Consider the following 20,800-nt stretch of genomic DNA (forward strand, 5'->3'; position numbering starts at 1 on the left):
ATTGAAAATTATAAAATTAAAAAAACAAAACAAACAATTACGGAAACTTATTTATATATTTACTAAATTATTTATTTATTTAATTACTTATTGATATATTTATAAATTATTTATTTAGTTACTATTTGTAAGTATAGACTTTAAATTTTAAATTGCGCTTTGAAAATTATTTATTTATTTATATATTTATTTACGTATGCGTTTAATTATTTATTTATATATTTATTAACTAATTATTTAGTTAACAAAGTATGGAATTTAAATTTTAAATTGTGCGCCAATACAGGCGCGCTCTGATTGGTTAAAATTGGCGCCGCGCCGATTTCCATAACCTCAAAATATTTGACAGCTCGTGTTACGAAATTATTGTGAAATTATTGTATTTTAACAGCTGCTAAAAGTGTTATAATTATAAATATAAAAGTAATTGCTAAAAAATAATTTTAAATTCTACTTTAATTATTTCTTAAATTGAAAAATTTATCTTCTCTTCCAAGTGTTTAAAAAAGTGAAAATACGCGTCTCAAGCCATAAACACGTGCCTGTTGTTTTTTTCGCATCGAGGAATTTTGCCAATCATCAAATTTCAAAAAGATAAAAAAAGAATAGCAAGTGATTCTATAATTACACACAACAAAGATATTTTGACAAATGATTGTCGTAAAATCAGGATCGCACTATAAAATGACTGTTAACTTGTTGAATGTTGTAATATTCTACGTCTTAGGTAAGTAATTCGTTTAAAAAATTGTAATTAATTCAAATTTATTTATTTACTACATACTTTATTGTATATTTAACTTTTATTTATTGTATATTTAACTATAAATAAATAGTTGTATATTTTTTATATTTAATAGTTAATATTTTAATAATAAATAACTTTTTAGAAATTAATAAAAAAATTTACATTTTAGGAACAAATCGATTGCAACAAACGACTTTTCCATAGTGATTGCTTAAAATTACTCCTTTTTTGAAAAATTTATTCGAATTTATTTGAATTGAAAAATATATTTGAAAATATTTGAGAAAAATTCTTATTTAAATAGAAAAAGCGGAAAAACTGAAAAATGTACAAAATTTCGCAAAAAAATTTCCTGGGCAACATTACGATTGAAGTACGTCCACGTCTTCGTTCATGTATTGTTTTTATTTATATCGGTGACAAAGATCCATCATTAATTGATGTGAAACTATCAGAAACAAATATAACAATTACCTGTGAGAAATTATCGAAAAGTTTAATATTACCATCGGTGAAATTACTTCCAACTTCATTGTCATCATTACGAATCAGCAGCAAATGGATTTCATTTCGTGTCCAAACAAATCCGGACACTATTTTTGGAACATTCAAAACAGAAATAATGAATGACATTGCAAAAACAATTGTCGTGGATAATTCGAAAAAATACAATTTACCAGCAATTGGATCAAAATGTTGTTTACGTTGCAAATGTTGTGAGAATATTATAACAATTGTCATAAATTGCAAACGAGTTTTACCATTGCCAGACAGAGATTGTGATCCCGGTGAATGGTTTTGTTGTAAACACAGCACAAAAGTTGATTTTGCTAAACTATTAAAACCACAGGAGACCGATTATTTTTACGGTTCAGCATTTTCAGTGATAAATAGTAGGAATTTTCGAAATTTGACGGAAAAATACAATACAATTTTGTGTAAGAAATGTTTAACTATTTTGGGAATGAAGGAGGACAATGAATCGATTAGAATTTGGAATTTTTGCGTTGAACGTCAAATTAATGATGAAGAATTCAAGGTGATTTGTCATTCGGCATTGGATGAATTTATAGCGACAATAAAAGATTGCAGTGAAATAATGGGCGAGGAAATTCTTTTGGAGAGTTTAGAGGGAAATACGACTCATTATATTTTAATGAAACCAATGGAATGGCAATTGGAATTATTGACAGAGGCAAATACCAAATGGGAAGGTGAATCAATTCGATTGCAAAAAACGCGGGTAATTAAAGTATTTTATAAATATGGCGAGAGTGGAAAATCGGTGAGAAATGAATTTGTTCATTCGAAATATTATTTAATTGCCCTACCTCTTCTAATGGCGGGAATTGAGCATTTAATTTCTTCGACGAAACGATTTCCACCTTCGTATCGAACTGTTGCGCAATATTACGTCGGTTTTATAAATTTGAAAAATTCTTTTCTTTCTGGAATTTAATTAAATTTAGTAAAAAAATATGTTCTTTTTTGTAAAAAGTGTAAAAAATAAGATTTTTGATAAAAGCTAAATAAATTTATATTTTTCTAAGAAACTTCTATTTTTTGGAAATAAGTAGTATCCACATTTTTTATTTTACAAAACAATTTTATTCAGAAAAAGATAACAGCTGCTTTTTTTTTTACAATATTTTCGACATGCAACGCGTTTTTTTTATGCAATTTACATTTGTTTTTTTTCTTACAACTAATTTTCTAAAGGAAACTTAAGATTTCCTTGGAAGTTAGTAACTACTTTTACTTTTACATTTCTTTTCTCTTTCGAAAAGAAAAAAACAGTTCTGAAGTTTATTGTACAGACTTTTTCTACATATTTATTATAATATATTTAAATGTGCCGAGTATTTTTGTTTTCCTGCTAATACGAAATTATCTAAGAGTCAAGCAGAATAAAAAGCACTTCGAATTTATTATTAATGTAATAATAAAAAGGTTAATAAATTTATTCAAAAAATTTCGAATTTAAATATAGAAAATACATTTCGATGTTTTGCGGATAACGTAATTTTCTTGAAATCGTCTTTTTCTTTTGCTTCTTCTCTTTGATAATAGATATTTAGGATTTTTTTTCTAACATGAAATTTTTCATTCACGTACTTATATTAAACAAAAATATAAGATCTATATATAATTTTTTCTAAATTTATAATATATATTGTTTAAGAGCTATTATTTTGCTTTTTAAGTATTTATATAGATTTTTAGCTTTAAGAATTAGTTCTTCTCAATTTTCAATAAAATTTATCCTTGCATTAAAGGCCACTTATATACGTGCACTCTTAAGCCTCATAGAATTCGTCTTATTTCAGTAAAAATAAATCCAAAAAAAAAATTCTAAGCGATAAATAATTTAGATAAAATTTGGAGTTTTTTAAGAGTAATTTTTTACAACTTATTTCACATTTTTAAACTTATTAAACTTTCTTTCTCAAAGAATTTAAAAGTCGAGCTAAATACTAAAAATATAAAAACTATAATACTTGACGTATTTTTTTAACAAAAAAATAAATTTTCATTGTAATAAAAATATATATCTAAAAGAATGTACTTATTAAAATAGGATGTGAATTACATCACACTTTGCACCAACAAAAATTAAAATTTCTAAATCTACTGAAAAATTAATCTGTCCCTTCCCGAACGCCACCACAAGATTTTTCAATTACATAAACTAACTAATTAATTTTATTAATTAACAGTTTTCTATTTAGATTAAATAATCTCATAAAATCTTGAAGAAAAAATTTGAAAAATTTTCTTATTAATATAAATAGTAAGTAATAAATGGACTGTTGATAAAATTGAATTAAATTTCACTTTTAAAAATTCTAAAATATTTTATATTACATTAATATAATGTAATTTAATTAATGTTTAAAATCTATTAATCTATACGTATACTTAAATGTGTTTTTTCACATTTAAAAAATGCTTTCGTCTACAAACTGTACATAATCCATTTTTAACTTTCATATTTATGCGGCGTTATAAAAATTGTAATAAATTTTTTGAAAATCGTGAAAAAACGACTCGAAAGTCTTTTTTTTGTTACTTAAGTAAGGACATTTTTAACACAAGTCTTTTATTTAAGTCACACAAGTTTAATTTAAATTAAACTAAAATTTTCCATTTGAAGAAAAAGGAAATGAGGAAAAAAAGAGGAAGAACAGATAATAGAAAAAATGTTTGTGCCACGAATAAAAAACGTTCTCCGTTCTTTTAAATACTAAAATTATAGGTATTTTTAATTTAATTTTTCAAATTAAAAAATTAATTTGATAATTATTTTAAATACTGTTTATATTATAATTATTTTCAACAGGAAAAGTTACGTTAAGGAATAAAATTTGTTGAGAACGTTTATTTTAGGGATTAAAAGGAAAATTCCAAACTATAAGAACTTTTTTGGTAAATATTTTAAAAAATTGAAATTTTCCGCTATTTGCTTAATATTGAGGGAACTATAATAAAATTGAAAATAGAATAAGGATAGTTTTAGCTATATGTACAGGCTTGTAGAGTGACGTACGTCTCAATGGAATCAGGCTTAAGTTTGTTATTTTACGTGTGCGAATTATTTATTGGAGTCGATTTCATCATTTACCTCTTTAGGTGTTTGTCACTGTTGATTCGTCCGTTTTGACTTTTAATCTCTCTTCCAGAGGGTTCACATATGCATAGCCTCCGTCTTTGGTTTCTTTGAACAACTGTTGAATATAAATTTCAATTAATTTTGAATTTTCAATTATTTTTAATTTTTTACATCTATTTTACTTATTTTCGAATTTTTCCATATTTTTAATTTTTAAATATAGTATTTACTTTATTATAATAAATAGATAATCTAGATTATTTAATAAGTCGATAATTTAAGTGTCTATTAAAAAATTTAATTATCTATTTATGAATAATTATTTTATTACTTATAAAAATAATTGAATGGAAGTTTGGAAAGCAAATAAGTTACCTTCGTTTGCCACATAATATTATTTTCTTTGCGAATTCGAGCTTCATCACGTTGTTTTTGTTCAATAGAGGATTTCGCCGCTGTTGCCTTATCCATATCATTAATTCTTAAACCCATCGTTACTTCTCTCCAAATTTTTCTTGATTCACAATCCTCCTGTTCACACATCGGCTTCACTTGCTTCTTTTCCGCCTTTAATTCTCGAACGTCAGCGAATATTTCCGATCTCTAAATTAAATTCAATCAATAATTTATTTACAATTTCTTGCATTCGAAAGCAAAAGAAAAATGCTTGATTTTAAAAAATCAAATTTGAAAAAAAAGAATTAAATTTAGATAAATAAATCAAATTTTAAAAAAATAAATTAAATTTAAAGAAAAAATCAAATTTTGAGAGAAAAAAACGAAATAATTGAGAAGAAATTTACCCCATCAGCCCATTTTGATTCCATTAATCCATTCCATTCGCCATTAATTACAAGGAATGGCTTTTTATCCGTGCGATGACTCACTTGACACGTGATTCGATTACGTTTACCGCCATAAAATGGTTTTGTGAGAAATTCTATTGATGCTGTGTAACCAGATTGAGCGCATGTTATCGTCGTATTGCCACCCAATTCAATCCATGGCACTGTCAATATCGATCTTCCATAACCATTTGGAAATGTTACGATATACTCCTCGCCATGATTTATCACATTAACCCATCCCTTGCCAACATTATGTACACCAATGCTCAATCCTAAAAATTTACTCTTCGTCCATATGTGCGCTCCAAAACTGATATTCCTTTCGACATTCTCGACATAAAAGCCACTCACTGGAAAAAAGACGATAATAAATAAATAACAAGTGGGTAAATAAATCTCACTGGAAAATAGACGCAAATAAATAAATGGCAAGTAAATAAATCTCACTGGAAAATGGACAAAAATAAATAAATAACAAATAAATAATTAAAAAATATGTAAATAAATAAAAAATATTGCAAAATACAGGAGAAATATTATACAATTACTTTTTTTTAATTATAGAAAAACTAACATTTTTATTCATAATATGTGAAAATTGATTATTATTGTAACTAGCAAATGCTTTTTGCAGTATTGAATTAATTATTATTATGCAAATTAAAAAATTTCTTATTTTCAAATATCAATTTAAATCTTTGAATAATTGCAGGTTCAAAAATTTAAAAGAATTTACTTGTTAACTAATTATTATTATTTATTATTATTTTATAAAATTTCATTAAAGTTCTTCGCAAGAAATCAATTATATTTTTTATAAATAATAAATAAAATTATTCGAAGGAATTCAATTATTTTCAATATAATTCTTTGAAACAAGTCAATCATTTTTATAAATAATAACATTCTCTGTAGAAAGTCAATTATTTTCAATAAAATTTTGAAAAAATGTCTCGAAAGAATTCAATTATTTTTACAATTTTAAAGAAATTCATAAAAACAATTGAATTATTTTCGAAAATATTAATAAAATTCTTTGCAAGAATTCAATTATTTATACTATTTTAAGAAAATTCTCTGTAGAAATTTAATAAGTTTTAAGAAAATTTTGATAAAATTTCTCGAATGAATTCAATTATTTTTATAATTTTAAGGAAATCCATAAAAACAATTCAATTATTTTAGAAAATTATAAAAAAATTTATTATATGCAAGAATACAATTATTTTTATAAATAAAAAAATTCTTTGCAAGAATTCAATTATTTTTATAAACAATAAAATTCTCGAAACAATTCAATCATGTTTACAAATATTAAAATTCTTTAAACAATTCAATTATTTTTATAAATAATAAAATAATAAAATTCTCCATAGAAATTTAATTATTTTTAATAACGTTTTAATAAAATTTCTCGAAAGAATTCAATTATTTTTAAAATTTTAAGGAAATTCATCCAAACAATTCAATTACTTTCCAAAAGTTTTAATAGAACTCTTTGAAAGAATTGAATTATTTTTATAAATAATAAAATTATTCGAAGGAATTCAATTAATTTTACAATTTTTAAGGAAATTCTTTAAAACAATTCAATTATTTTCAAAAATCTTAATGAAACTCTTTGCAAAAATTAAATTAATTTTAAAAATGTTAATAACATTTTTTATAAGAATTCAATTATTTGCAATATAATTTTAATTAAATTTCTCAAGAGAATTATAATTATTATAAAAAAAATTTAATAAAATTCTTTACAAGAATTTATTTACTTTCAAAAATAATAATAGAATTTTAGTAAAAATTCAATTATTTCCCCAAAATTTTAATCAAATTTAATAATTACATTTTTAATTTTAAACAAATTCTTCGTAACATTCAATTACTTTCTAAATTTTTAATTAAAATTATAAAAAACTACATTATTTTTATAAAATTTAAAGAAAATCTTGAAAAAAATTTATTAATTTTCGAAAACTAATAAATTTAAAAAAAAAATCAATTTTTTATTAATAATTTTAATAAAATTTAATTATTCAAATTTTTAATTGCAATTATTTACAAAATCGATCATATTCGAAAAATTAAAGAAATCCTTCGAAAGAATTTAATTATTGTCAAAAAACTTTAATAATATTCTTCGAAAAAATTCAATTGTTTGAAAAATTTTATATAAAATTAAATAATCAAATTTTTAAGCACAATTATTAACAAAAACACGTTTATTTAAAAACTTGAAAAAATTTCTTTCGTAAAATGCAATTACTTTTAAAATTTTCAATTATTTAAAATTATTTAAAAAAATGTACATTATTTTCAAAAAAATTCAAAAGATTCTTTAAAATAATTCAATTATTTTCAAAAATTGCAATAAAATTAATGAAAGTAAGAATTCAAATATTTTCATAAATAATAAAACTCTTCTCAAGAATTCAATTATTTTTACAATTTTTAAGGGAATTTTTGAAAACAATCCAATTATTTAAAAAAATTTTAATACAATTTTTCGCAGAAATTAAATTGATTTAAAAAATTTTTAATTTTAAAGAAATTCTTCGTAAAATTCAAATACTTTCAAAATTTTCAATTAAAATTATAAAAAACTACATTATTTTCATAAAATTTAAAGAAATTCTTCAAAAGAATTTATTTATTTTCGAAAACTCGAATAAATTTCTTGAAAAAAATTCAATTTTTATTAATCAATGTAATTTTAATAAAAAATTTCTCGAAAGAATTTAATTATTGTTAATGCTTATATTTTAAAATTCAAAACATTTAATAGGAAAAATTATTTAAAAAGTAAGGAAACAAAAACAACTAACTTCAAAATTATTATTATTATTATTGTCAAATACAAACCTGGAGGATGATGGGAAACTTGTTCAGAGATAAAGGAAAGTTGATTTTCAGTAGACCACGGTACGGGTCCATCTTTAACGAATTTAGCACTTCCTTTTAATGAATTATTCTGTTCTTTTTCTGACGGAAGATCCCAATGACAGCGGAATATTTCTCCTAAAATTGGATTATAGGGCTTTTTTGCAACACCTGATTTTCGACCGGCGTGAAAACTGCACAGGTACCATTTCACCACTTGCACCATTCTTTCTTTTGGAGTTGGCATATCTGCTATGCTGTGAAAAGAAACATAATTTTTTACTCATAATAAAATAATTTTCTTTCAATTGAGTTTACATTCTTTTTACCCCTCCTTTTAATATTTTTTTTTCTCTGGTTTCACAAGAACTGAATTTTATTTTTACCAGAAAACTTCGTTATTTATTTACTCTGTTTATTGGATTTTGATATAAAGTAATAGCACCATTCGAAAATAAACCGAATTGAGACGCGAGTTGGTCTTAAAATAGATTTAGATATTGATTGCGAGAAATTAAAAGGAGTGAAATAAAAATTTAAATACATTGTGAAAGAGGATTGTTTTTTAATGGACAAAAAAAATTATTTTCTTTTAAATAATTATGAATTAAACATTGAAGATTTTACCTTACAAATTGATCGGGATGAGTGAAATAATCCGCGTACATTTCTAAAAGGGATCTGCGCTCCAGAATAAAAGTCGGGAGGGCAACTTTTGTCAAATCCATTCCGATTTTCACTTGCGACAAAAGATGAGTGACAACTGATCCATGGCTTTCCATCGAGTCCACTAAAATTAGAAATATGGGGAAATTAATTTCAATATTTCATTTTCACTTGTAAAGTTTATCAATTTTATAAAATGTAAATTCTAAATTTTAAATTTAAAAAAATGTTTTAAAATCAAAGTTTTAAATATTAATAAAAATACTTAAAGAAAGGTAAAGAAAGAAAAAATCAAATCTATTACTTATTTTGATGAATTAAAATAATATTTCGAAAAATATTAAAATCGTTTTAAATTATTATTATTTGAATTGGAAAATACTCACTTTCCTCTTCGCTCTCTTCCTCGTACAATGCTGCAACAAAAAAACCAAATTAAAAACAAAGTCAAATTTAAAAAATAAAAATTTATTTCAAAACTATAAAGTATTAAATTAAATATTTGTAATAATTATGCCAGTAATTAAATTCTCTACAAATATTAAAATAATAAATATCTAATAAATAATAAATATTAAATACAAGTGATAAAAAGAAAAAAATGAGTCGAAAATTTTCTAAATATAGAATCTCGAAAAAAATCAAATTTACTGAAAATAACAATTTTTAGAAAAAAGAGACTCACTGTTTAATTCGGTATTTAACATTTTGCCTTTGTTGAAAATAACAAATAGCATCCATTACTAAAGAAAAAAGATTTCTTTCCTTTTTTTTGTTAAGGGTGAAACAAATGAAACTATGATATGCGCGAAGTACGTGAATCGATTAGTATATTTAGAGAGATAAACGTCCTAACAGCCGTGAAAATCAGGCCCTGTTCTGGTTTCATTATTTTGCTAGCGCGACTGATTTCACAAGTTGCGAAAATAAATTTGAAACTTCTAATTTAAAACATTCCTCGTCCGCCACTACTCGTTAAATACTATATATCTAGTGAGCGAGAGATGTATTTGGTAGAGACTTGCATCAATAGTACTCTTTGCAATGTATATGTTATACACGTGTATATATCACAGTCAGATCAATAAACCAGAGAACTACAAGTAAAACCGAAAACTTTCTTTTAATTTTTGAATTAAATGAATATTAACAAAAAAATAGGACGTCATTCACTTCTTTTTTTCTTTTTGCAAGTATAATTATCTAATTAAAAGTTAATAAGTATTGAAAAAAAATCAATGTCGAAAGTGTGACGTCTTTTTTTCTGATTCAAGAAATTTAACTAAATTTGAAAAAAATAGAAATTTTTGACTGAATATTATTTTTAGAATATGATTTATATTGTTTTTAATAATAATTACAATGCGGGAGATTATTTAAAATTACTCTCTATACTCTTCAGTGTTTTAGAAATATTAAACAATTTTTTGATTAAAGAAGAAAGAAAAAATTAGAAAAAAAAGTATTTTCAAAAATTGATAAAGTAGAAAAGGTAAATTAAATTAAAATTTTAAAAAATACTATAATTATCAGTTTATATTACAATTAGTGTATTTATGAGTTTGAAAATTAGTTTTTAATTTGAATCTTTAGTGTTGTTGATCGAAACAAATTTTTTTAAACTTCTATCACGAATTTCCGAAGTTTTTAGAGTAAATTTATTAAATGAAAACAAACTTACCATCATAGTCGACAGATCCATCTCCTTTTATTGGCGGTGCTGGTGGTGGTTTTCGATTATCAACAGGTGTACTTTCTGTCGATGATGAAGACGGTAATCTCTCGAGTTCTCGTCGCTTTCTGTGTTAAACAAATATTTTGTAAATTAAAAAGAAGAGAATAAATATTAAATTAAATTTCATGAATTTTAACCTTTATTCTTTTTTCTTTTAGTAATAATTTGTAAATTAAAAAGAAGAGAATAAATGTTGAATTAAATTTCATGAATTTTAATCTTTTTTCTTCTTTTAGTAATAATTTGATAATTCAATAATGTTTTGATAATCATTTGTAAGTACAAATTATTTAATTCTTTTTTATTTAATAAAGATAAATAAAATTAATAAAATAGAAAAATGTTTCTAAATTTTTTTTAATCAAATATGTTTCTAAAATTCTAAACGTTTATTATGCGTCAAGTACCAACAAAATTAATAAAAAAGTTTCTAAATGTTAAAAAGTACTTCATTTTTGTTAGGTACAATTAGTAATTATTTATGAAAATAATTTCCATTGAAAAAAATTTCGTTCATTTGCCGTTCAAAAATTGTTATAGCATAAATAATAATGAAAATAAAAAAATTGAATATTAATTTAAAAAGAAATTTTTAATTGGAAAATTATTAAAAAATTATCTAATTAATTAATTAAAATAAAATAATAATAATAATAATAATAATAAAATAAAAAGTGAAATGAAACAAAATGTAAGTAAATATTATGAAATTAAACACTGATCTGAAAAATTCAAATTTTATTAACGTTTCTTTAATTTTTATTCTTAATTATTTTAAGATTAAAATTTATTTTCTGAATTACGGAAATAAATAAAAAATGTATTCTTACGGAGGATGATAATTTTGAGCTGCTTGATGCGAAGGTACTGAAATATCATCTGCTGCATCGAAAAAATCTTCGTCCTCATCGGAAGATGAATAAGAGTATTCTGGTACTGGAAGATCTCTTCCCACAACTGGAATAATTAAAAAGAATTTTATCATTTTTCTAAATAAGTAGATATACAAAAAATAATTTGTTTCAAAATTGTATTAAAAATTATTTTCTTTTAATTTTTAAATAAAATTATTCAAATATTTTTAGTTTTTCATAAATTTTTGTTTTTACAAGTGTTTATTTTATTGAAAATTTTTCATTTTTAAATAAAAGTAGTTTCAAATATTTTAAATAAATTTAAGACAAAAGTAATTTAAATAAATTTAAGACTTAAAAATAATTTTTAAATAAATTTAAGACTTAGAAATAATTTTAAAAATAATTTTTGTATTAGAAAAAATTAGAATTATTGGAAAAATATTGGAAATGAAATAGAATTAATATCATTAATACTTCAAAGAGTTATTAATTTTTTCCAGAATTATAAGTTTCTAATTAAATAAAAAATGATTTACAAAATAAAATTAATTGCGCAGTAATGAACAATATAAAACGAACCTTTTGTTAAATTTGTAACCCTCGGCTCCACACATTCCGATCCTAATTCAATTCCCGTCTGTACAGTCAACTCTGGTTCCCCTTGAAAAAAATATAAATATATTAAATCACACTAATTATCGTTTGAAATTTAAAATTGTTTATTTCCTCAAATACAAAACATACCGAGTTTCAAATCCGTAGCAATGGGTTTGGTTGGACCTGTGTAAATCCCATTTACCGGAATAGCTGTATTCTGCAAGTAAATAAATTAATATTAATAATTTAAATGAAATTTAGCAAATTTAAATGAAGTTTAGCAAATTTCAATGAAATTTAACAAATTGAAATTAAAAATTTTAATTTAAAAGATAACAGATTTCTTTAATTAATTTAATGAAAAAAATTAGAATACATAAAAAGTTGATGAATATTGAAAGAGATTATGAAGACAATGAATCATGAATTATGTGCGCTTAATTTAAACACATCTCGTGTGCCGTGATCTAATAAATCTATGCTATTCATAATGTGACCCAAAAAAAAAGTTAATGATCATTTCTACAGATTGTGTATTTGAGAAAAAAATTCTTTTTCAAAACAATAACAATTAAATTAGTTCAGAGTAAATTTATTTTCACTTCACAAAAGTTAAAATTAAATTCTAAAATATATTAAATTTTTAGTTTATTATTTATTCTATTTACTTTAAATTTCAATCACAGAAAGAATTTCTCCTTTGTAAATTGAATTTTGCTTTTATTATAATTTTGTTCTTATTATATTATTATTTATTCTTATTACATATTATTTATTTATTTCAAAATTTATATATTCAACCAATACAAGACTTGACTTTTTTATTTTATTGAGGAAATTAAGAAATGCAAAATAAATAATTAAAATTTAAAATTGAAAGCCTAAAAATTAATTTGATCTTTACATTGATTAATAAGAAAAATACCTTGGCAATTTGTAATTGAACGATCATGTGCTTGACGGAATTAAGCATTGCATTTGCTTGCTTCAAAATTTCCTCATATCTCTGTTCATTAGTCTCATCTCCTTCGGGCACTGACTGCTGCTTTTGCTCAATTAATTTAATTTGATCGATCAGCAATTGAAGATAAGCGTCAGCCTCTGCTACTTTTCGATCGAAATCTTGCTTTGGCAGTAATTTGTTTGGATCCCAGCGCTTAAATAAACAAAAGAAATTCTATTAATATGCAATATTATCAACAATAAATGCAAATTTTTCGAATTTAATAATAATTATTAATTTTAATATTTAATTAAAACCATGTGTGTAATTTTTTCATAATTACAATTATAAGCAAATTTTTAATTTAATATTTTATAATCATGTGCAAATATTGTAAAAATTCAAAACCCATTAATTTTTTTTTCTAATTACTAATTTAAATAAGCAAATTTTTAAAGATTATATATTTATACATATAAATTATGTGTAAACTTTCCGTCTCGTGTGCAAAATATTTTTTTGTTTTGTTTTAAATAGTTTCAATTTAAATTTATAAAATATTAAAATGTTGTTTTACATATTGGAACAGTGAGGAGAAAAATAAAAAAGAGTCTCTCGTGAAACTTACTGCATGTGAGTGTCGTAAAATTGTATCCTCAAGAGCTCGAACCCAACGTTCGCGTTCTTCGCCGTTTCGTGTTTGAAAGTGAAAAGTCTTTGGATCGTCTTTCTGTGATGATGTTGTGATAGTAAAAGTACTATCATCTTCATCATGAATTCCAATTACGGCGCCTCTTAAACGAACACATCCTCTGCGTGCCCCTCGCATCATTTTTTCCTTACTCTGAAACAATAATTGTGTTTATTAGAATTTTTTTCAAAATTTTCCTTTTTTTTTTTTTACTTTGAAACATTATTGTATTTATTAGAATTTTTTTCTCAAACATTTTTTTCATTTCTTTACTCTAAAACATTATTTTATTCATTAGAATTTTTCTTTTTCAAAATTTATTCTAAACAGAATTTTATTTTAAGTACAATATTTTAATAGAAAAAAGTAAATTTTTGTCAATTTAAGTAGAAGGGAGAAATTGATAAATTTCTATTTATATATAAAATTAAACATACGTTTTCAATAAATTTAAAGCTGCCGTTAAATATTATTTGAAAGACAGCGTCTAACTTTAAAAAGCAACTTCATTAAATTTGAAGAAGTCTTCTCACTAGTCAGTAAACGTACACTTTGAACTCTAACTTGAATTGTTTTAAAAGCCAAGTTAGAACGTGTTTTTTACGTATGTATTAATTACGTTAGCACCGAGTAAAAACAGGTGTCAATTTTAATTAAATATTAGACTTGGCTTACAAATCATACCAGACAATCTTTTCAACTCCAAGATTGTCTCTTTCATTTGTTTTTTTATGCAAATTAAAAATCAATCTATCCAACTGGTACTATAATTCATTAAAAAAAAATTAATTAAAAATAAGAACAAATTTTCAGTGATAAATAAAATACTATAATTAACACTGAAAAAAAAATTAACACAAAAAAAACAAATTAACACAAGAAAAAAAACTAACACTAAGAAAAAGACAAAAATTAACATTGATCATAAACAAAGTTTTTTTTTGAAAAATTATCTAATTGCGAAAGAAATTTCACTTTCCTTTATAAAATAAAAGAGTCAAAAGTCATACTCTGAATTTATTTAAAATCTAATGAAAATTCCTATATATGAATTTTAAGTACACAAAAAATTAAACAATACTGAAAATGTTCAAAAATTTATAAATTAGAAGATATATTTTTATATTTACGAAAAGAAGAAAAAAAGAAAAATAAATTCGATTTTGAAAAATTGAACAAAATTTTTTTTTCCTATTTCTTTTTTCCTTTTACATTTCACGCCTAGATTTATTAGATTGTTTTTCTATTGAAAAATTCAAATGGAGTCTAAGGTGAAAGGGCAAGTATTTAGTATTCCTTTACGGAACTATGCGAGTTGTATGAATATATCCAAAATCGGTTGCATATGCATTAAGCATGATCGGCAATTCATATATAAGTTGATTCCCAAATTAACAAGGTTTTCACAAATCACCTAGTGATCAGCGACACGAGTGAGCGCGGTCTAACCGCGTAAAAAAAATAGTTTTTCTAGATTTTACTTTTTAAGTGTTAAGTAAATAAAAAATAATAAAAAAAATAAAATAAAATGGGTTTTACGGATACTTATAATTATTATTATTATGAAAAAGCAGGTGAGTAAAGAAATAAAAATGATTTGCTATTTACTGAAGAGAAAAGTGATTTAAAAAAATGTAAATTAATAAAAATAATAATAAAATGAAATTAATAAAATGATGTTAATAAAAATAATTAAAATTAAAACGACAATAATAAAATTAATGATAGAATAACAAAATAAATAAAAAGAGTTGCTATTTAGAGAAGCAATTTTGGTAAACAAAATTAATAAAAAAAATTAAGATAAAATTAATAACAAAATAAATAATAAAATAAATAATAAAATAAATAACAAAGTAAATAATAAAATTAATAACAAAATAAATAATAAAATAAATAACAAAGTAAATAATAAAATTAATAAGAATTATGAATTAATAAGTAAAATTAAATTAATAAGAAAATAGAAGTAGAAATTAAAAATTAAATTAGTTATTAAATATTAAAAAATGTAGAAATTAAAAAGCGATGAAAATATTAATTATGGAAATTGTTTCAGATACTCGGGTGACAGACTGGCTGTTTATGGGCAGTCCATGGCCAATGATATTGATATTATTTAGTTATTTGTATTTTGTATTTCAATGTGGTCCACGTTATATGAAAAATCGACCCGCTTACGAATTAAAGACTTTCATTAAGTTTTATAATATTTTTCAAATTGTCTCCAATGCTTATCTAGTCAAAGAAATTCTTGTTGTTCATCCAGATGCAGTTGCTTTACGTTGCTTGCCAATTGATTATTCAAATAATCCAGATTCAGTTCGCGTGAGTCTCTACTTTATTAATTTACTAATTTAAATCATTAGCGAACAGCGTTAAATTAATTTAGTCAATTAGTAAATATATTATTAATTCAATATTCATTAATATCAATAAATTTATTCATTAATATCAATAAATTTATTCATCAATATCAATAAATTTATTCATTAATATCAATAAATTAATTCATTAATATCAAAAAATTAATTCATTAATATCAGAAAATGAATTCATTAATATCAATAACTTAACTTATTGTAGTAACAAAAAATAATTTCCAGATGGCCAGAACGACGTATCTCGTATTCCTATTGAAATTAGTCGATCTCATTGAAACTGGAATGTTCGTGTTGAGAAAGAAAAATAATCAAATATCGTTGTTACATCTTTATCATCATTTTACAACTGCTTTGGTGGCTTGGATTTCAACGAGATATATTGCTGGCGGAATGGCAGTATTTTATCCTGCAATGAATTGTTCTGTTCACGTTATAATGTATACATATTATCTTTTGAGTACCACAGATAGCATGAAACGTTTGGTTCTTCCTTTCAAGCGTTACGTTACAATTATTCAAATGGTAAGAAAGATTAATTTTACTTTCAAAATTTGAAATATTTAGCACTGATTTTAATTTTTCTGTTTCAGGTTCAATTTGTCATTTTAATATTCCATGCAGTGATAGCGGCCTTCCCATCTTGCGATGTTCCTAAAATACCAGCGTATTTAATGATTTTAGATGTATTATTAAATTTCAATTTATTCTATAATTTTTATAAGAGGACTTACTTAACGCCTAAAAAGAAAAAAGAATAGACTATATATATAAGTTAAAATTTGTAAATATAAATTATTTAAAATAATTCACTTCTCCTTTCATTTCCTTCTACAATCTTTTTTGAATTTTTAGAAACTTTTCGTGACAAAGATTACATTGAAATACTTTCAATTGATATGTTTTTTTAGTCACATGACTGAAAATTACGTAAAATTCACGAAGTTGAAGTCCACAACGTTTATCAACGAAAAAACTTTATTTAATACATTCAAGTATTATTTTTAATTTAATATTTAATTGTAAAATAATTATTGTCAAAATATAAACATCAATCTTTTTTTTCTAAATATTTTTGTGACAATATTGCTCCGTGTTTTTAATTAATTTACTAAGTAAACAATTTTTTTTCGTTGATCAACGTTGTGGACTTCAACTTGGTTAAAATTCGATAAATTTTAGCCAAATTTACAAAATCGAAAATATTTATAATAGTTTAATTATTAAAATAAAATTAATTCGGTTCTGAATTACAATGTTCGATTTAGAGTAAACTTTACTGTAAATGACAGAATGCTAATTAATGTCCAAAAGGCGTTGCCTAATTTCGAAATACATAAATTCTCCAAAAGACTTCGAAGAGTTGACAAAATTATAATTAAAATTCCAAATTGACAATTTTCGCATTTACGAAATAATATTTTCTATCTAAAAGTACGTCTTGTTTGTTACAATCAGTTTTTATTTTGTACTTTTACGTACATTTGTTAATTATTTTGCATGAAAATCTCATAAATAAAAACAGGTGCAAAAGGTCAAATCAGCTGATTGTCAGAAAGTGTAACTTTGATTATATAGAATTACTTTTTAAATTACATTTACAATTAAATGAAAAATTATTTAAATCTGCGATAAATGAACAATTTTCTGAAAAATCAATTTCAAAACAGAGGGAATGTAAATTTAAAAAAAGAAAAACAATATACTGAAGGAGAAAAATCTTATCTGACAGTTCAAGTATATGTATATGGCGTTCATTATTGTTTTTCAAAGATAAAATACTCACTGTATAATAAGATAAAAGTCCAGCATTATCATCCAAGACGAACCATCGATATTGCCATCCGTTAACAACATTAGTCCATTTACTAAGTGAACCTTCCATTGTCGACATTTTTCTTGTGAACATTATTGTTTCAGTTGTTTCATTAAACTTCGACATGACACATAACCTCTACTTTGTATACATGAACACTGACAAGTATATACATACAACACAAGTGTTGCCAACTTTTTCTTTCAAGGTTTCACATAATTTCCTTATAAGGTAAACAAATTCTTAATTTCAGATCTTCTCTCAAAATAAAAATATATTTATACTAGAAACAATATTTTTTATTTTTGGCTAATTACAATTCTCACCTATCTGCATTTTTGTCTGTATACTAAAAATGTTTAATTCAAAATATTTATTATCATTTGGAAGATTAGTTTTATATAGGATTGAAAGATATACTAGTTATTATAATTATACTTCTTATTAATATTATTACTATTATTATTATTTTTCTTATTTTTTTTTATTTTTCTTATTATTATTATTTTTATTGTTATTAATTAATTATAATTAATTATCTATTTCTAAGTTTTCGGTTAATTTGAATTTCGTGACAGGACAAAAATGAATAGACCAATCAGAAACTGGTAATTTCAGTTAAAAATTACCTTCCTAGATGGAGCTTTTAAAGTATGAAATAAAATTCTTATTTAATTAATAATGAAATGTTAATTTATAAACAAAAATAAGTTAAAAATTTTATTTCTATTTTTTGTATAATTTTTTATTCCATTTTATTATTGGAAAATGAATTTTTTGGGGAAATAAAAAGTGTATTTGAAAATTAATTTTCTTACGATTGGCTAATCTGAGACAGTTTTCGCGGTAAATGATAGCAACCCAGAGTAAGACGCCGAGGCACGCACGTCGCATCGTTTACGAGGGACAAATAAGTAAGATTTTTTCTGTTTTTTATCGAAAATATTAATCCAAATTTCCCTTCTAATCTTGTCTGATAACGCCTATTAATCTGTGAAACAAGTGTTTATAAATTTTGTGCAACTTTATTAACGAAATTTTGACAATACTTGTTCGCACAACGTTACCCGGCCTCTTTACCGCCATTTTGCTATTCTTAGCACTCGGTATTTCTGTTATTCGGTAAAAATTCATTTTTCTTTGATTCTTTTCATAATGACAATAATCGTTTACAGTGCATTGTATTTAAGGAATTATTTGTTCAATTTTCGCTTTTCTTGTTAGACAGGTAGAAAGGGTGCATACTTAAGTTTCTTTTGTGGTCCATTGTCAAACACGACAAACGAAAATGCTTTTATACATTCTCAATTGTGTGATTGACTTTGTATATTTTTTTTTCTCTTCACATAAAGACAGTCATTTTGTACAATTTTTCTTTGTAATTATTACTGTTATTAATACCCAGTTTTATGATTTTATTTTTATGACTAGTGTTTGATAATTTTCATTTATAATTGTCTGCATGATTTACTTTTTGGCACCTGCGTGGTATTGTAAAACGCATTTTCACAATTGTGAAAATAATATTATTAATATCATTGTTATCTGTATAATAGATAGAAAAGTAAATAATCGTGACTTCATCATTTTGTCAAATTTCAATGATCCATTTATTAATTTATACAATATTTCCCGAAAATTGAAAGGTTATTTTTAGGTTATGTTTCTCGAACTCTATTGTTTCCCGTTAGAACTTTGAAAGCACGAATCCTACAAGTGTTAGATTCAAAATATTATGAAAACAAAAATCAATCAAGTTTATAAATTGTAACAATATTATGAAATTTTACAAGTGTGAGAATTATGTTACGATTAAGTATTTGTAATGATATGGATATTTTTCAGAAATAGAAAAAAATGAACAAATCGAAGGATTCACCAAATACTGAGCCAGAAACTGAAGAGGAATTCAGTGTGGAAAAAGTTCTGGATAGACGAGTTGTTAAAGGAAAGGTAAACAAAAAGATTAATTTATTGAAAATTATTAAAATTTTGAATTGTAATTGTAAAAATTGTAATTAATTTGCTGCTTTTTTCAGGTGGAATATTTCCTTAAATGGAAGGGTTATTCAAATGATGAGAATACATGGGAACCGGAGGAAAATCTCGATTGTCCGGATTTAATCGCTCAGTTTGAGGAACAACGTAAAAAGAAAGAAGCTGCAGCTGCTGGAAAGCGACACGAGGATAAGGAGAAAAAGAGAAAGAGTTCCTCGACGCCAACTCCGACGCAAGCTAAAAAGAAAGCCCCAGAGGAAAAGAAAGCCGAAGGTAAGACAATTTTATTTTATTTGCAAATGCATTAATTCAAAAAATTGTTTCAAAAATGAATTAAAATATTTCTTTTTGATTCAATAAAGTACAATTTGTTTAATAAATTTTTCTTTTGCAGGCTTCGATAGAAACTTAGATCCGGAACGCATTATTGGTGCAACTGACTCAAGTGGTGAACTTATGTTTTTAATGAAATGGAAAGGAACCGACGACGCCGATTTGGTGCCCGCGAGAGAAGCGAATGTAAGATGCCCTCAAATTGTGATTAAATTTTACGAGGAAAGGTTGACATGGCACAGCCCGGCACATGACGAAGAGGGAGCGACGAAACCCGATCCAGAGTAGCATTTTTCATCATTAAATTTTAAAAAAAACTCAGCATTACTTGTAATGCAAAACATTTTTTTTTTTTTTGACTTCATATTGTTAAGAGAAAAACTGAATGTATCTTTTTTTCGTAGAGAGAAAAGAACACAAAATCATGACATTTCAGTTTGTATTCAACATTTAACCATTTTTTTTATATATATAATTATATTTTTTAAATAAAATATTGTTTTTCCTAATTAATTTCTCGCGTTTTTTTTTTGGTTTACAATCCAGTTCACCGAATGAAAATACTCCAATTAGTTTTTTGCTCCACTCAAATATTTTATAGAATAAAAGAAAAGTGGTTGAATGATGTTTAAAGATATGTTGTGCTTTTGTGAATGTTTTCTTTTCTTTTGCATATATTACATTATCAAAAATTTAAAAT

General features: G+C 23.8%; 4 protein-coding genes across 4 annotated transcripts; 3 read left to right on the forward strand and 1 right to left on the reverse strand.

Annotated features, from left to right (window-relative positions):
- The first annotated feature begins 320 nt into the window (after positions 1-320).
- On the forward strand, positions 321-2,288 carry LOC122511699. Its single transcript, XM_043627112.1, has 2 exons — positions 321-727; positions 918-2,288. The coding sequence occupies exon 2, from the start codon at positions 1,074-1,076 to the stop codon at positions 2,205-2,207; it is 1,134 nt and encodes a 377-aa protein (XP_043483047.1). The 5' UTR covers positions 321-727; positions 918-1,073; the 3' UTR covers positions 2,208-2,288.
- Positions 2,289-2,333: 45 nt separating this feature from the next.
- Positions 2,334-17,940, reverse strand: LOC122511738 (oxysterol-binding protein-related protein 9). The gene is made up of 13 exons (XM_043627176.1): positions 17,740-17,940; positions 13,510-13,725; positions 12,864-13,094; positions 12,086-12,155; positions 11,921-12,001; positions 11,315-11,441; positions 10,431-10,549; positions 9,136-9,165; positions 8,711-8,873; positions 8,066-8,340; positions 5,162-5,556; positions 4,734-4,961; positions 2,334-4,473 (listed from the first exon to the last, which is right to left on the reverse strand). Exons 1-13 carry the CDS (start codon positions 17,893-17,895, stop codon positions 4,375-4,377), a joined length of 2,190 nt encoding a protein of 729 aa, XP_043483111.1. The 5' UTR covers positions 17,896-17,940; the 3' UTR covers positions 2,334-4,374.
- On the forward strand, positions 14,875-16,734 carry LOC122511739 (elongation of very long chain fatty acids protein 4-like). Its single transcript, XM_043627179.1, has 4 exons — positions 14,875-15,146; positions 15,632-15,900; positions 16,179-16,478; positions 16,547-16,734. The coding sequence occupies exons 1-4, from the start codon at positions 15,101-15,103 to the stop codon at positions 16,712-16,714; spliced, it is 783 nt and encodes a 260-aa protein (XP_043483114.1). The 5' UTR covers positions 14,875-15,100; the 3' UTR covers positions 16,715-16,734.
- A 653-nt stretch (positions 17,941-18,593) lies between the features above and the next one.
- On the forward strand, positions 18,594-20,613 carry LOC122511740 (chromobox protein homolog 1-like). Its single transcript, XM_043627180.1, has 4 exons — positions 18,594-18,683; positions 19,615-19,722; positions 19,809-20,040; positions 20,162-20,613. The coding sequence occupies exons 2-4, from the start codon at positions 19,627-19,629 to the stop codon at positions 20,386-20,388; spliced, it is 555 nt and encodes a 184-aa protein (XP_043483115.1). The 5' UTR covers positions 18,594-18,683; positions 19,615-19,626; the 3' UTR covers positions 20,389-20,613.
- Positions 20,614-20,800: the final 187 nt, after the last annotated feature.

Source organism: Leptopilina heterotoma, unplaced genomic scaffold (genome assembly GCF_015476425.1).
Source record: "Leptopilina heterotoma isolate Lh14 unplaced genomic scaffold, ASM1547642v1 Lhet_9, whole genome shotgun sequence".
Lineage (NCBI taxonomy): Eukaryota > Metazoa > Arthropoda > Insecta > Hymenoptera > Figitidae > Leptopilina > Leptopilina heterotoma.